At 33.5% G+C, this 16,435-nt stretch overlaps 1 protein-coding gene across 1 annotated transcript; it reads left to right on the plus strand.

The window, feature by feature from the left end:
- Positions 1-10,649: 10,649 nt before the first annotated feature.
- Positions 10,650-12,426, plus strand: LOC21406762 (HVA22-like protein f). Its single transcript, XM_024165378.1, has 5 exons — positions 10,650-10,770; positions 11,239-11,265; positions 11,375-11,497; positions 11,596-11,842; positions 12,142-12,426. The coding sequence occupies exons 1-5, from the start codon at positions 10,724-10,726 to the stop codon at positions 12,166-12,168; spliced, it is 471 nt and encodes a 156-aa protein (XP_024021146.1). The 5' UTR covers positions 10,650-10,723; the 3' UTR covers positions 12,169-12,426.
- The last annotated feature ends 4,009 nt before the right edge of the window (positions 12,427-16,435 follow it).

Here is a 16,435-nt window from a genome sequence, read left to right on the forward strand (position 1 = left end):
AGATGACCACTAGAGAATGCGCGTACCTTTAGCATCTGCACGGAAGTCTCTTTTTTTTTTTCTTTTTTTTTTTTATAATTATTTTGTTTTGTTTTTTTTATTAGAGTAAATTATATTGACGCACCTCAAACTAGTTACTTTTGTACAATACACCTTAAATTTTTAATTTTAACAAAATATATCTTAAATTTTAAAATCAGTTACAATTAAAGTCTAATAACTGATATATCAAATGATTATTTACTTTTTTATACTTTATATTTTAAGTTTATTTAAAAATATACATTAAATTTTTAATTTTATCAAATACGTACCTTCAAATTAGAATTTATATATATCAGATTCACACTTGTGAACATTCACTTTTTAATTAAAATACTCTCAAAAGAAAACTAAAAAATAATAAAGAAATTTTAAATTAAAATACATTAAATAAAAAAAATACTCAAACGAACAAAAAAGAAAGAAAGCTGAAGCCGTAATATAGGCCTCATTTATTATACTGATTCGAATTTTTAATTCTAATTTTACTACAGTTAAAAGTTCTCACAAAAATCATATCTAACTTTTTTTGTTATAATAAAAAATTTTCACAAAAAGTTATATCTCAACTCGAATTAAATTTTAAGTTCTTTACCTTAAAAAAAATGAAAAAACGATTCAAAGCTCTCTGAGAAGGTATTCGAAAGAAAGATTATTATTAACTTTAAGAACTCTTATTTTATCTTTAAATTTTAAATTATTCTCACTTAACTCTTTTTGTTAAAATTAAACGGAAAAAAATGAGATTAAAAATTATCACGTGATTTTTATATATTTATTTTTAATAAAAATTTAAATAAAAATACCACATAATTATATTATTTTAATTTTTCTATCAATTTTAATAGAAATTACAATATAAAAAATTAAAAGAGAACAATTTAAAATTTAAAAAATAAAAATAAAAATTTTAAAGTTTAAAAAATAAATTAAAAATAATTTTAAAGTTGAAGGGTACCGTGATAATAATCCGAATTCTATTACGAAATCAAATACCACCCCGCCCTTCCTCTCGTTTGGATCTCGCGCCTGTCGGCGAATTTCCCCTCGATCGGATCTCGTAACGACGGCGAAGCTTCCCCTTTCTCCAATCTCGCTTGCAATGAGGTAAAGCCTCTACTCTCCCAGATCTCTCACGCTCGACGGACTCATTCTTCTAGAAATCACACTTTTTTCGGTCATTTGACTCACTCTTCTAGAATCCAACTCAAAACCCACATAAATCTTTCTGCAACTGTTACAACCTGATCTTTTGAGTGACAATATGATCTGAAACTCTTTTTTTTTCCTGCAATATTGGAAGAGAAATCCAAATGTAGTAAAAGGAGGCGATAAACGAGAGCTCCGTATCTTCTACATCTTCTAACGAACTTAATAAATATCTCTGTCCACTCTCTTCATTTTTGCAAGCTATAAAATCCGCTTCGTCTTGATTTAAACAAAAGTTCTTTTTTTCCCCCTCCAAATTAACTTTATACCTATTACCCAAAACCGCTGAAGCCAAAGTTCACATCTTTACTTTTTTTTTTTTTTTAGTTTTTAAAATTTATAGGATTTTCTTTCTTTTTAGGATAGTTTGAGTATTTTTTAGGAAAACCTAAAAATATTTGTTAAATGATTGGCCATATATTAAAAATTCAAAAAACTGCAGTCATAAATTTTTGGTTGGGTGAAGAATCAGCCACCCAACCCAATTTCCCGTAGAAGAATTGTGAAAAGTGCAAATGGCGTTGAGGAAGCCTGGTGTGATTGCTCTATTTCATGTTGATGGAACTCTCACTGCTCCAAGAAAGGTATAAAAAGTTTTGTTTCTTTGATGTTCCCTTGTTCCACTCAGATTGCTGATTTATAATATTATTTACGCATCAATATTATTTGCTTTGATTTAGGCCATGTTCACTTCGTGGGTTTAACTCGAATTGGGCCAGTTCGAGTTGAAACTGTGACTCCAGTTCGCATTCGGAAAGAAGAGCCACGATTATAACTCAAATTGAAACTCGAGTTAAATGCCCGAGAATGGAATTCAACCCCCTCTGTATTCCATTAACTCCAACCAATGGCTACAGTAAAAGCCATCTGCCACAACTCTTAGCTTTTTCCTCGTAAATCCTATCTTCCTTACCGTTGCTCTGCCTCCTTTCTGAGCTCCACCGACAGATCTCTCCACACTCTCGATTCCCATCATCCACAGGAGAGATTTGCTGCACATATCTTGAATCGAGAGTCTTCCCCTCTCTCACGTGCTGGAGTTCTACAGATTTTGAGCGAGGATCCATTTCCTCCTTACCGTTGCTCTGCCTCCTTTACTATTTTCACCGACCGGTCTCTCCACGCTCTCGATTCCCATCATCCACAGGAGAGATTCGCTGCAAATATCTTGAATCGAGAGTCTTTCCCTGATTCTGCCGTGCTGGAGTTCAAAATATTTACCTTCTTTTGAGCGAGGATCCCTTTCCTCTGCCATCCCTGCTTTGCCCAAAACGGGGAAAATAGCGCGAACTAGATGCTCTCGGCGGACTCCGTTGGCCATTCTTTTGGGTAGATGTAGCCGCAACCGGCGACGCCAACCTCTGCACCGTTGTATTCATCTAAGCTTTTTTCGCGGTCGGTATCGCTAGTGTAGAAATTCTGGTAGGGAATCGACATCACGGTTAGGGTTTTTGTTGGAGGAGCAAACACATTCATCGACCGGATCCAACTCGGTAAACCAGTTCACCCTTTACCATTGTTTTCCATTTCATTCACCATTTTTCTGCTGAACCTGAAATAGAGGCCATTGAAAATCCAAACCACCAAATTTTGAAATGCAGCTCTGTCATATACCACCATGTATATATCCATGATAACTACATAAACATATATACATATATATCTACTATAATCACCTCAACATTGTATAAAATACAAATCGAAGCCAAATAAATATAGAACAAAGTTTTAAGTGTATACATATGTATATATTTGGTGTTAATCTTTATTAGCTGGAAAACTGGAAATAGTCTCTGCCTATGGTCATGGAAAACTGGAAATAGTGTTAATCATTCATTTGAGGATGTTTAATCCTTTGTTTCTGCCGATGGTCATGTTTTAGAGTGAAAGACTTACATATAATTCACTCATGATTGATAAGTAGTTAATTTGTTTTAGTTTCATTCATTTGAGGATGTTCAATCCCTTGTTTCTGCCGATGGTCATGTTTTAGAGTGAAAGATTTAAGTATACCTCACCCATGATTGATAAGAAATAGTTAATTTGCTTACTTTCATTCATTTGAGGATGTTTAATCCCTTGTTCTTGCAAATGGTCATGTTTTAGAGTGAAAGACTTAAGTATAAGTCACCCATGATTGATAAGAAGTAGTTAATTTGCTTACTTTCATTCATTTGAGGATGTTTAATCCCTTTATTTCTGCCGATGGTTATGTTTTAGAGTGAAAGACTTAAGTATAATTTACCCATGATTGATAAGAAGTAGTTAATCTGCTTTAGTTTCATTCATTTGAGGATGTATAAATCCCTTTGTTTCTGCTGATGGTTATGTTTTAGAGTGCAAGACTTAAGTACAATTCACCCATGAGTTCATACATGGCATTGTTGTGCAGATGAACTCTTTGTTCTTATTGGATTTAGTACTTTGGCAGTGATGATTTTTTTTGGTATATCAGTTTCGTTGTAGCGATATCCTTTTGATTTCTGGCATTTATTAGTTGCTACTGCATGTAATTAGGTTATGTGATATGTATAGGCATATAAACACTATGCCATACTAGTATTCTCTGCAAAAAAGGAAGCATACTTTATTACATAATTTGATGGTACATTCTCTACATACATTGCTGCATAAGGATCCTCTAGTAACTAGACTTTACTTTATTTGGTTTATGTGTTAAACAGACATACAAGTGGGCGAAACGTGCACGTAAGGACCCCCTCAAAAATTATGAGCTCTACTACGAAGCGTTTGCTAGTAGGCGTGCCCGCGGTGCATTTGAGGCGGGGATGGAAGAGAATGATGAGGAGGGTGACGTGTCTGAGCCGCTAGTAGGGGAGCATGAAGTTAAGGGCGGCACTTCACAACCTTTGGAGGATGAGGACATATTTATCAACACAATGAGAGGGGCTTTAAACTCATCAACTCGCCCACTGAACATTGCCTCTTCATCTCGACATATATCGAAGCGTAATAGCAAAAGTAGACCACGGGGTGTGGATTCCGAGGTAAAATCTATTTTGAAAAGTATTGCAACTACACTGTATGAGCGTCAGAGTAGTCGAGGTACAAGTTCAGGTGCTTCTGTGCAGGTGGAAGCCCATAATACAACGTTCCAGAAGTGTCAGGCAATTATTAGTGAGATGTTACTGGACGATGAACAGACGATGTTGTTCATGGAGTATATAAATTGGAACCCTAATTGTCAACAGTTGTTCTTGGGCATGAACGAGAGTCAAATGCTGTTTTACGCATTGAGAACATTGAAAACCATAACAAATCAGCCAGGGCCCTACGTGCAGCAACAATATCCATATTATATGAACCCCGCTCCACCATATAAGGGTTCTCCTGGCCATCTTCGACCTCCAGTTCAAAACTTCTCACAGCTGTCGCCTCCTTTTCCCCAAGCACCCCCTAATTTTAACCAACCACAACCATCCTTCCAACAACCTACTCCAAGTGTCCAACAGTTCCAACCTAACTTCCAAAATTTGCCACCATTTTTCGTGAACTCCCAATTCCCACCCCCACCCGGCCCCTTTGGCGGAATAGGATATGATGAGGTTTAAGTTGAGTGTTTTTTTTAAGCGTGATTTCTTTTTCCATTTCATTCTATGTAGTTTCTGGTGTCTTATTTGGAACGATTTTATTTCATTTTAATTTGACACCGGCTTTAGATGCAGTGTTAAGTTTGTGAGTGTGTTTCTTGTTGCATTGTAGACTCTGATTTAAAACATTGATTTTATAACGTTGTTGATTGTTGGTGCCAAATTTCTCCATTAACCATTGTTGCTTCTATATTGCATTTTTGGTGTGTATATTGTGAATTGTAATGACAGACATAATGTGGAGTGGCGGATCATCAAACGCAGGAAACAATGGTCCAGATGACTATGACTCTGAGGATGGCTACATTCTTGGAGCAGCCGCTGCTGCGGTATTCTGTACGGCGTACTTGGAACATCTGCTGCCAACTCCTACTTGAATCGGAGGTGGTAGTTGGAATTGTGAAATTGGTGAAGTGAACACCTCATAAATTGAATTGAGAGGAAGGTTTGAATCACCATGTGCACTCCTAAATACTAATTTTGATTTCAGTTTTAATTCCAATTTGAATTCTAACTTCAATCTAACACTCAACTCAAATCACAAATTGTAATCGGTGAAGTGAACATGCCCTTAGTTTCTGCAATTCGTGTTTCCTTATGTCATAATTTGATTCCAAACAATAATTTTAAATTTTAGGTGGCTACACCACATATGTTGGAGTTTATGCGTGAACTCAGAAAGGTATATCGTCATTTAGAGTATTATGAATTTTGGCTAGTTCTGTTCAGTTTTACTTTGCCGAGACTGACAATGAGAATAACAAACAATTTTGACTAAAACTAATTCTAACAAACTCAAAACTAATTCTAACCAGCCCCCCTCAAACTCAAAGTTAAAAGAGTTCCAATTTTGAGTTTGTGTCTTAACAGAGAAAACTGAGAACTAGAAATAGGCTTTGTTTGAATATCTGCAACTTGATCAGAAACTGGAACATGCTTGACATCTATCAGCTTTTGAAGCACTTTCTCTCTCGCAAAATACAAATCAAGCTCAACATGCTTAGTTCTAGCATGCAAAACTGGATATGCGGCAAGTTGCACAGTGCTCAAGTTATCACACCCGATTACTAGTCTTATAGAAACTTCTACCCTTAGCTCTCCAAGTAATGACACGAGCCAAGTGACTTCTACTACATCGTTTGCTAAGCTCCTATGTTCAGCTTCTGTAGAAGACCTGGAGATGGTATGTTGTTTCTTCGAGCACTAATATACAATATTAGATTCTAAGTAGACACAATATCCAGAAGTAGGCCTTCTGTCATCCAAATGAGAAGCCCAGTCTGCATTACAGAAGGCTGTCAAGTTAAGTTGTGGAGACCTTTGCAAATACAGACCAAAATCAAGTGTTCCTCGCAGATATTGTAGGATCCTTTTAGCAGATTGCTAATGAGACTCTAAAGGCTTATGCATGAACTGACAAACACGATTCACTGAATATGCCATTTCTGGTCAACTGATTGTAACATACTGTAAAGCTCCTACAATACTCCTATAAAGCTGAGGATTAGTCGCATCATCACTTCCAAAAGCGGACAACTTAAAACCAGTGGTCATTGGAGTCCCTATGGGTTTTGCATACTGCATTTTTGCTTTACAAAGCAAATCTGAAATATATTTATGCTAAGATAAATGTATACCATCAGCAGTATGTGTGACCTTGATGCCCAAAAAATAGTCAATAATTCCCATATCTTTCAAAGCAAAACTCTTGTTCAGCTGATCAATCAATCTTTTTATCTCAGTGTTGTCACTTCCTGCCACCAAAATATCAACATAAACTAAAATGAAAACGCTGTGGCTAGCAGCAAACCTCATAAACAAAAATTGATCGGACTTAGAAGACTCAAAACCCAAAGCAACAAGTATACTCTTTAACTTATCAAACCAGGCCCTTGGAGCATGCTTCAAACCGTATAACAACTTGTGCAATTTGCAGACAATATGAGGGTGTTATGGATCTTCAAACCCCTGAGGTTGAGACATATAAACTTACTCCAACAAATCACCATTGAGGAAGGCATTACTAATGTCTAACTACCATATAGACCATCCTCTTGCCAAAGCTATAGTCAGCACAACCCGAATAGTAGTTGGTTTGACCACAGGATTGAGCGTCTCAGTAAAATAAAAACCAGCTACTTGATTGAATCCTTTTACAACTAATCGAGCCTTATATTTGTTCACTGTCCCATCATGGTTTTCTTTTACTTTAAAAACCCATTTACAACCCACTGGTTTCCTCCCTTCTGGTAAGGGAACAAGAGACCAAGTTCCATTTCTCAAGAGAGCAAGATACTCATCATTCATAGCAGATCGCCATTGCTCAAGTTAAAGCCTCAGAAACAGAACCAGGTTCTTGTGCAGCCACATAAACCTTAGGCTTAAAGACTCCCTTCTTTGACCGAGTGACCATAGAGTGTGAATTAGAAACATCAGTCACCTTAGCTTTCATCTTCCTGCCCTGCACAGGAAAAGACAAACTAGGATTTGCACAAGCATTAGGAGTAACAGTAATAGGCTCATCCTGAGAAACACGTCGATAAGTGGGATGAGAGGAATAGTAGGGACATGAGAAACAGGAGTAAACTGAGAGGAAGTAGGCTCAACAGTAACAGATTTAGAAAAAGGGAATTTAGTTTCCTAAAAAATGACATCCCTACAAACAAAAATGCGCCCACACTTATCCAAGCACTTAAAACCCTTCTGATTAAGACTATTGCCAATGAAAGTACACTCAAAGGACCTGAAATTTAGTTTATGCTTGACATAAGGCCGAAGATAAGGAAAACACAGACAACCAAACACTTTGAGTAAGGAATAATCAGGTTTTGTATGAAACAGTACTTCTAGAGGAGTTTTGAACTGGAGCACTGAATTTGGAAGCCTGTTATAAACGTAAACAGTAGTCCTAAATGCTTCATCCCAGTACTTTAAAGGTATAGAGGACTTAGCAAGGAGTGTGAGACCATTTTCACAATATGGTGGTGCTTACGTTCAGTCTCCGGGCGGCTAGCTACCAACAAGCAATGACCCGATACTACAATACAAGGATTAAGGTGCGGAAATTTAAAGAATGAGACTTACTTTTCAAAAAAGTCAATCAAAGCGCGAAGAGGCCGAGTAACGGAGTGCTTGGGCTGAATTGGGAGGCACCATATAAGGTGGTCAAAGTGGTTCGCCTTGGAACTCATCAACTCAAAGACAAGTGGGGTAAGGTGTTGACTCATCCTTGGAATGTTGAACACCTTAAGAAATATTAGCAGTAGTTATGGAGCTTAAGTTTTTGTGTGTTTGTACTTTGATGTAATGCCAAGTTTTCTGAGCCAAAAATATTAATACTAAATAAAGTCGAAGTGTTTGTTAATTTATTCTTTTAATATTTTCTTTGTCATCTTCTTCAATATGACTAAGAAAATTGGGGGATAGAAGTGACATCGACTATTTTCTGAAAAAAGAAAAAACTTTGGCTAAGGAAAAAGTCGACCCCAAGTGGGCACAAGAAAATCCTAACCCGGAGAAAAAAAAAATTGGTTTAGAAAAACTGAATTAACTAAGTTTAGCAGGACTGGACAAATAAAAAAAAAGAAAAAAATGTTTATTAAAAAAAACCGAATAAGCAAAACTGAACCAAATATATATATATATATATATATATATGTGTGTGTGTGTGTGTGTGTGACAGGAATGGCATGACAAAATGTCATAAACTTAATATTAATCTGATGCAGGGAAAAAGAGAAAGTCTTAGGATAAGTCTAGAGAAAGAGCTGGCCATCCAGACTCAAATACAGAAATCTAAAAAACAACAGGTGGAAGCAAAGAACGTGTAAAGAAAAAGAGGCTCTTAAAAGTCTGCAGATGGGGGTCAACACCAAATGATCTTTGAAGCTCTTTCATAGGTTCAATCATTTCAGGATCACCTTCATATTCAAGGTTGTCAGCAGGCGAGGAAGGGATGGAAGGAGTTTGAACAGCAGGTGATCCGCAGCGAGAGGCACCCTTTATTGCAGCATCAAATGACAGGTTAAGTTTGACTCCTGGACTGTAATCAACAATTGCGTCTTTAGCCTCATAGAAACCCTTCCAATATTCATCGTCAATGTCTTTATAAAGCTCGGCGATCTTAACTCGATCAGCTTAACTCTGTAATTCGATCGAATTCTTTCTTCCTTGTAGGTGATGACGTTATTGATTGCACGATAAATATGGAAGTCTCCTTTTGATGTTTTGGATTTTGTTGTTAAATTATGGGGAATTTGTTGGGTCTAGAACTATGGTCTTTTGATATGTTGGTTGAGAAGTATACGAGGTGGCTTTGCTTGTTGAGGTTGGGATGTTGTGCGTGGAGATGGTCGGCACTGAGTAGATGGATGCGGTGGGTAAAGGCGAGAGGTATGAATTTGGGGCGGGGGAAATCCCTTTTCAGTTCTATGCTTTTTTTTTTTTTTCTTATTTTTAGAGTTTACTATTTTAAGGGTATCTTGGGTATTTTTAGGTCAAAATTAAATGTTTGACTTAAAAAAGTATGAATTTGTGTAATAAACCTAATATGAAAATATATATTTAATGAGATTGAAAATCGAATGTATATTTTTTGAATTAACTTAAAATATAGGGTATAAAAATGTAAATAACCCTTATTTTTTAAAAAATATGCTCTATTTTTTTTTTTCCAAACTACTCTTTAAGATACTTTTTATATATTGCTTTCTTTATATGTACCTCTTAATTAAAATTTCATCTAAATTTTTTCTGCTTGTATACTCTGTTTGACTATATATAAATTAATATCAATTGAAACAAACATTTTGATGATTATAACGTGCATTTCCATTTGTTTGTGCTTTATTTTAGTTTCTTTTCTAATTTGCCATGTTGAAATATACTTTCCCAAGTGTGCTCTTACTTTAAAAAAAAATTTCCTTGTGGTTTTCTTAAATAATATGTTTTTCAATATGACACTAATGAAATTTTTTTCTTTCTAATTAATTGCCTTGCTGAAATAATTTATTTTTAAATATGTCCTTATTTAATCTTTCTTTTTTTCTTGTAACCTTATCAAATCTGATTTATTAGGGTGTGTAGATATGAATTATATCTATAACCACCACTATTTTTTCAAAATGTTCTTCACTTATTATTATTATTTTTTTGTTTTTTTACTAAACCAAATACTCAAGAGAATTTTTACATTCATGTATTTAAAGATTAAATAAATTAAATAAGCATGTGCGTACCACATTTTAAAAGGATAACCTGTACCCAAAGACTTAGAAAGATCAAGAAAACGAAAAAAGGATCGATGTTGTGCCAAAAAGTTATTAGGGCCTGTTCACTTTGCTGATTCGAGTTGAGATGTGATTTTATGTGAAAGCTTTTTACTGTAGCAAAAAAGTTAGATGTGACTGTTTCTAAGAACTTTTTACTGTAGCAAAACTCAAATTCTAAACTCGAATCGGTGAAGTGAACGGGGCTAGTGGATAACCTGTTAAAAAAAAGAAAAGAAAAAAAGGAAAAAGAAAGGCAAGGTATATATGCCTTTGACATGCGGACCAGCAACAAGGTTGTGAAAGGTTGGCCGGGGCCAGATCTGCCTACGTTCCTGATATATATTCCTTACTTTTACATATATCTATGTATTCCTTTATCTTGTTGCAAGAGAAAAGAAGAATTACGATAGAAAAAAATTCTTTATTTGGTTTAATCAATAATCAGAGATCCTCTAAACCTTCAAATACCTGCCGAATCTCTGACGCTAATTCCCATCCTTGATATCATAACCTCAAATCTCAAAGACTTGGGAAAAGGAGCAAACTAGACGTCGAACGACAGAGATACAGCAATATATTTTGAGATCAGCCATGGGTGTTCTTGGGGCGATCGCTAAACATTTGGATGCTTTAATCGGGTATTTGCATATTAAAAATCCTTCTACATGTACCATGATCATAATTAATGAATTACAAAAGAAACTAATAAATATTTGTTTCTTACTATATATATATATATAATATGAATAAATGAATAAACAGATATGCATCAATTCGAGCAATCGAGAGCCCCTCATCACTAGACGATCAGCAATGGCTAACATATTGGGTCTTATATTCTTTCATTACACTATTTGAGCTTTCTTGTTGGAAGGTCCTCGTTTGGTAATAAGATTTTTTTTTTTTTTGGGATAAAAAATAATATGTAAAAGTGAAATGGTTATGTTACGATTATCATGTTATGTCGAATTTAAACGTTAGATTTATTAACTATCATGTGTTATGAGACATAACAACATCCTATATATATAGATATATATAGATATATATATATATATATATCTTGTTTTGATCAATCTCCGACAACTTTATGGTTTTGTTTACAGGCCAGGAGCAATGCTTGTCTATCCTTTGTAAGTGGCCACTAGTACCATGATCATAATTAATGAATTACAAAAGAAACTAATAAATATTTGTTTCTTACTATATATATATATATAATATGAATAAATGAATAAACAGATATGCATCAATTCGAGCAATCGAGAGCCCCTCATCACTAGACGATCAGCAATGGCTAACATATTGGGTCTTATATTCTTTCATTACACTATTTGAGCTTTCTTGTTGGAAGGTCCTCGTTTGGTAATAAGATTTTTTTTTTTTTTGGGATAAAAATATCATGCGATATCTAGTAAAACGGTCATAATCATAGCTAACATGCAAGTAGTACTACTTTTCAGGGTTCCAATATGGCCTTACATGAAGCTTTTGTTTTGCATGTGGTTGGTGTTGCCGATTTTCAATGGGGCAGCATATATTTACGGAAATATTGTGAGGAAATATGTCAAGATTGGGGGTTATATGAGCTCCAATTATCCAGAAAGTCAAAGAAAAGTTCTCGAGATGATGAGCTTTGATGCAAGGAAATCTGTTGAACGTTACATCGATAGATATGGACCTGATGCTTTTAATAGAGTCATCAAAGCGGTAATGATAAAACAGAAAAATAATAATAAAAATAATAGTTTGATCTCCCCATTTTTAATATGTTTTTATGAGATTTTTACAATAAATTACTAACGGATTTTTATTTTTCAGGCGATGTTTTTTAGTTAATTAATTTTGATGTGATTTTAACCTAATTCCACTAATCATGTGTGATTCTACTGTAGAAATACCCAAATTCTACATGCTTATGAGAAATTTGGAAAAAAAAATAAAATAATTCCTTGAACTTTTAATTTTTATTTTTATATTCATGCTTAGTTTGGATTTGATTTTTGCAGGCGGAAAAAGAAGCGAGGAAGCAATGAGCCATTGACCACTGAGAAATCTGTTGATCGGCAAATGGAAAACACGAATGATTAATATTGCTTCCAAGGGAGAATACGAACTATGCATGCTGCAGAAAATAAATAATACGTGGTAGTCTTGTTGTATAGCTTGTGATCATGACTTGTGAAGATGGAAAACTAAGAGAAAAAAAAAAAAAATTTCTGTGTAAACTAATATTATAATAAAAAATTATCTAGCAATGTTTAAGTTTTATATTGATCAATAACAACTTACTACCACCAAAAAAAAAAAAAAAGTTGAGTAGTCGTTTCTGAAAGTTTTAAGGATGAAAAACCATGTCCTCGGCACTCATTTGTTGTAAATGCATGTCATTGATTATTTTAAGGACAGCTTTCACAAGCCAATATTTATTGTTTTTTTTTTTTTTTTTAAATGCCAATTATCGTTGACTAGACAAAACTTACATTTGTTCATCTTTTACATATACTAGTTAAGTTCACGTCTGACCTCTTTATACAAGTTGGATAATATTGTATATTCTTAAAATACTATAGTTGCATTTAGTTAGTAAATGTTTTGAAAACCATAAGGAAAACAAAAAATTATGAGAATGATTTTTGTTAAAAAAAAGTAGACAATTAAAAGAGTATTTAGTAGGCGAGTAAAAAATTTTATTAGGCAATTAAAAAGTATTTATAAAGACAACATTATAAAAAAGATATTTAAATATTTTCAGCAAACTTATTTTAATATGGACGAATAAAATATTAAAAAATTATTTTCATGATATAACTATTATCAATAGAGTAGATTGGATCTTATTAGCAAGTTCCAGCTCTTTTTTCATTTGCTCAAGTTGAACATGTTGCTCGCTGAATGCTTTTTGATGATGTTCCAAAGTAGTCTTGGTTTTATCACGAGATAAGTTTGGAACTCGTTCTAAAATGATTTTGTTTTTTGTATAAAAATAAAAATGAAAACGTTTTCAATCTCATACGGAAATTATTTTTGAAAATGCGTTTGGTAGTTTTATCAAAAGATTATTTTCAGTATAAAAAAACCCATTAATGTCTCTCTTTCTCTCTCTCTGCTCGAGAGAGGATAAACGAAAACAAAAAATGAAAAACGGTTAAAAGTCATTTTTCATTTATCTCTCATTTTACACTAAATCAAAAAATCATTTTCGTTTTCCTTTTTTGTCTTTATTGCGCCAAACACCGTTTTGAAAACGTTTTCATTTTTTAGTTCTTGAAAAACGTAAAAAATAAAAACGGTATCAATTCCAAACACGGTCATTATCACTATCTGAGGAAGTAAGAAGAGACTTATATTTTAACTCCCATTCAGTTGGAAGTGCTTTGCAATAGCGCAACCGATTGCTCAGACTCCAGAAGTTTCGTTTTTGTATCCTCAAGTGCGCCTAGAGCCTCCAGAAGTTTCGTTTTTGTATCCTCAAGTGCGCCTAGAGCCTCCCTCAGCTTTGGTGCCATTTCCTTAGCTTCTTCAAACATCTCCTTAGCACGAGAATTGTGGACAAACATATCTGCAAATAGCAAATTATCTTAAAAAGTCAAAACTTCGATGTTATAGATATTTGATGGAAGAAGAAAAATAAACAGTTAGTTACGAATGTCGTTTTTAAGTTCCTCGCAATCTACACATCGTTTGATTATTGAAATATCTTCAATATCATTTTTTTTAGAGTTTTATTTGGTATTATCACTATTCAAATATAATGAAGATGCATGAGTTACCTATGTTGTAGTATCTTCAACTTGAAATATTTGAAGTATTATTATTTTTTAATCTTACAGTTCTAAAGAACTATAATAAAAGTGTTGGTTGCCGAATCGAATTCGGCTGCAGAAGCGTGGGGAAGAGGCGGATCGTGTATAACAAAAATTTCAGAAAAACTTTTGAGATACTCTATAAATTATATTAATTTATGTACGAATAAATTAATTGCATTAATTTACATCAAGAACTCAATCTGAAAAAATACCTGGAAGCCGACTCGGATGATAACTTGAGTTCTTTGACCACGAACAGTCCTTGCTCCAAGCTTTGTGTTTAGAAAACCAAAGTCTTCCACGTCAATTCCTTGATTCCACATAGACGTGTGTGTGGGCACACGTGAGACAAAACAGGTTTCTTAAACACTCGAATTTCCACAAACACCAACGCATGCACGATGTGGAAATGTTTTGGAGAAAAATATTTGCTCTCTATTTTGCTATGAGAAATTCGGCCACACTCAATTAGGGCTGAAAAATGTTTCAAAAAATTGTGTTCACAATTTTCTATCATTCTCATATTTAAAGAGTAGAAGTCAAACTTCAAAACAGAATCAAATCCCTATCTCCAATTTTTGAATTTGGAACAAAAATCCCTTCCCCTTATCCATAAGGTGGCCGGCCACACTTAGGGTTTTCTAACCCTGTGTGTGGCGCCAACAGCAGATAGGGAAGGAAGAAAAATCATCCTTTATCCTGCAGTCCAATTTTAATTCAAATTCAAATTCGAATTTAAGTCAAACTTAAATTAATTTAAATTCTAAATTGAACAACTTATCAAATAAGTTTAAAAAGGATAAATTTAAATTATGTTCATAATTCAAATTCAAATTTAAATAATCACATTATTTAAATAATAATTAATTCCCAATTAATTATTTTTGAGTATTTAATTTTTAGAATTTCGTAATTCTAAAATTCCTATTTTGCCCTTTGTGTCTGGTAGAATTACAAGGACGACGCGGGGACATATGGACCTATAATCCCGAGCTCCAATAAAATTAATAATTAATTAAACACTTTAATTAATTAATTAATTCTATTAATTATAATAGTTACTCCACTATAAACTTGGAATTGAACTCTCGAAATTATAGACATGAATTACTTCTAAACTGCGAAGTGTCCATTTGATATAGTCATTACATATAGATCAATCCTCCATAAATAATTCATAATTAGAGTCAGGTAGAATCCGTTAACCTCTTTAATTATATCTTCATCCTTGAGTACCATTGATTCTCTGATGGATAGTGATTCATAAAACACATTCATGTACCAGAGCGCTCTTACTAATCCAAGTACCGAATCAACACTCAAGAGAATTATTTATCTACTTCTTTCTCAAGAAGGAATTGATTTCATCTCGTATAATAACATTCTCAGCTACCTATTTCATTATGTCTCCAAAATACAAGGAATATGATTCAAGGTCTCGGAATCCATACCGAGTAAATCAAAAGACATAAATCCATAAATAGGAGTTTGTTAAGAACTCATGATTAAGATCATCCTATATATGACCATCGGTAGACTCAATTAGAATTTCTATGCTTAACGGAAATTATTAGAAATTCATATTGTGTCTGTGTCCTTGTTCCACATAATCTTATTATGCGAAATACACTCATTCAATATCTCACCATATTAACAGTGCGGATAACACCGTTCCATTCTAAATGGGAATGACATGTATTAATAATGTTTTAATTAAAGATTCCGAACTTTAATTAAATTCATCATGAACAATGTTTTTGATTATTATCCTTAAACACTATCCTTTCGTATATAACACTTATATACTATGTTTAAGGTTACATAAACAATCACGGAATTTTCATTTGATATTCATAAAATATTCATAAATATATGCACATAAAATGATGAATAAACTCTTTTATTAATTAAATAATAAATATCCTATTACATCTCATGCTTCTAGGACACTATTCCCAACAAAAAGAACTAAAGTAGAACTCTCATATTAAGGCTCCATTTATTTCACCGATTCGAATTTAGAATTCGAGTTTTGTTACAGTGAAAAGCTCTCATAAACAGTCACATTTAACTTTTTTTCTATAGTAAAAAATTCTCACATAAAGTCACATATCAACTCGAATTAAAAATTTAAATTAACGAACTAAACGGACCTTAAGATTATTTCTAAGAAATAAAAAATAAATTCCTTAATACTTCTCCGTCGTTATTTTCAACTCGACATCGGAATTTTGTGCAAACTATAGTAGAAAGGGAAAAAGTAGAGAATTTCATCGTTGCAACAATAAGCTTATTATATTGGGTTCAATTAAGTTTATTTTGTATAATGTTGAGTGAAATAATGAACGGTAGACTCCATTTTAAGAGAAACAAAAAAGATAAAAGGAACGACACGATGTTTATAATTTTTTTTTGCTATTTCTATTTATTACATTGAATTTTAATTTATTGACATAATTATAACTTACATATCACTTAATTATAACATTAGATC

Source organism: Morus notabilis, unplaced genomic scaffold (genome assembly GCF_000414095.1).
Source record: "Morus notabilis unplaced genomic scaffold, ASM41409v2 Scaffold179, whole genome shotgun sequence".
NCBI lineage: Eukaryota > Viridiplantae > Streptophyta > Magnoliopsida > Rosales > Moraceae > Morus > Morus notabilis.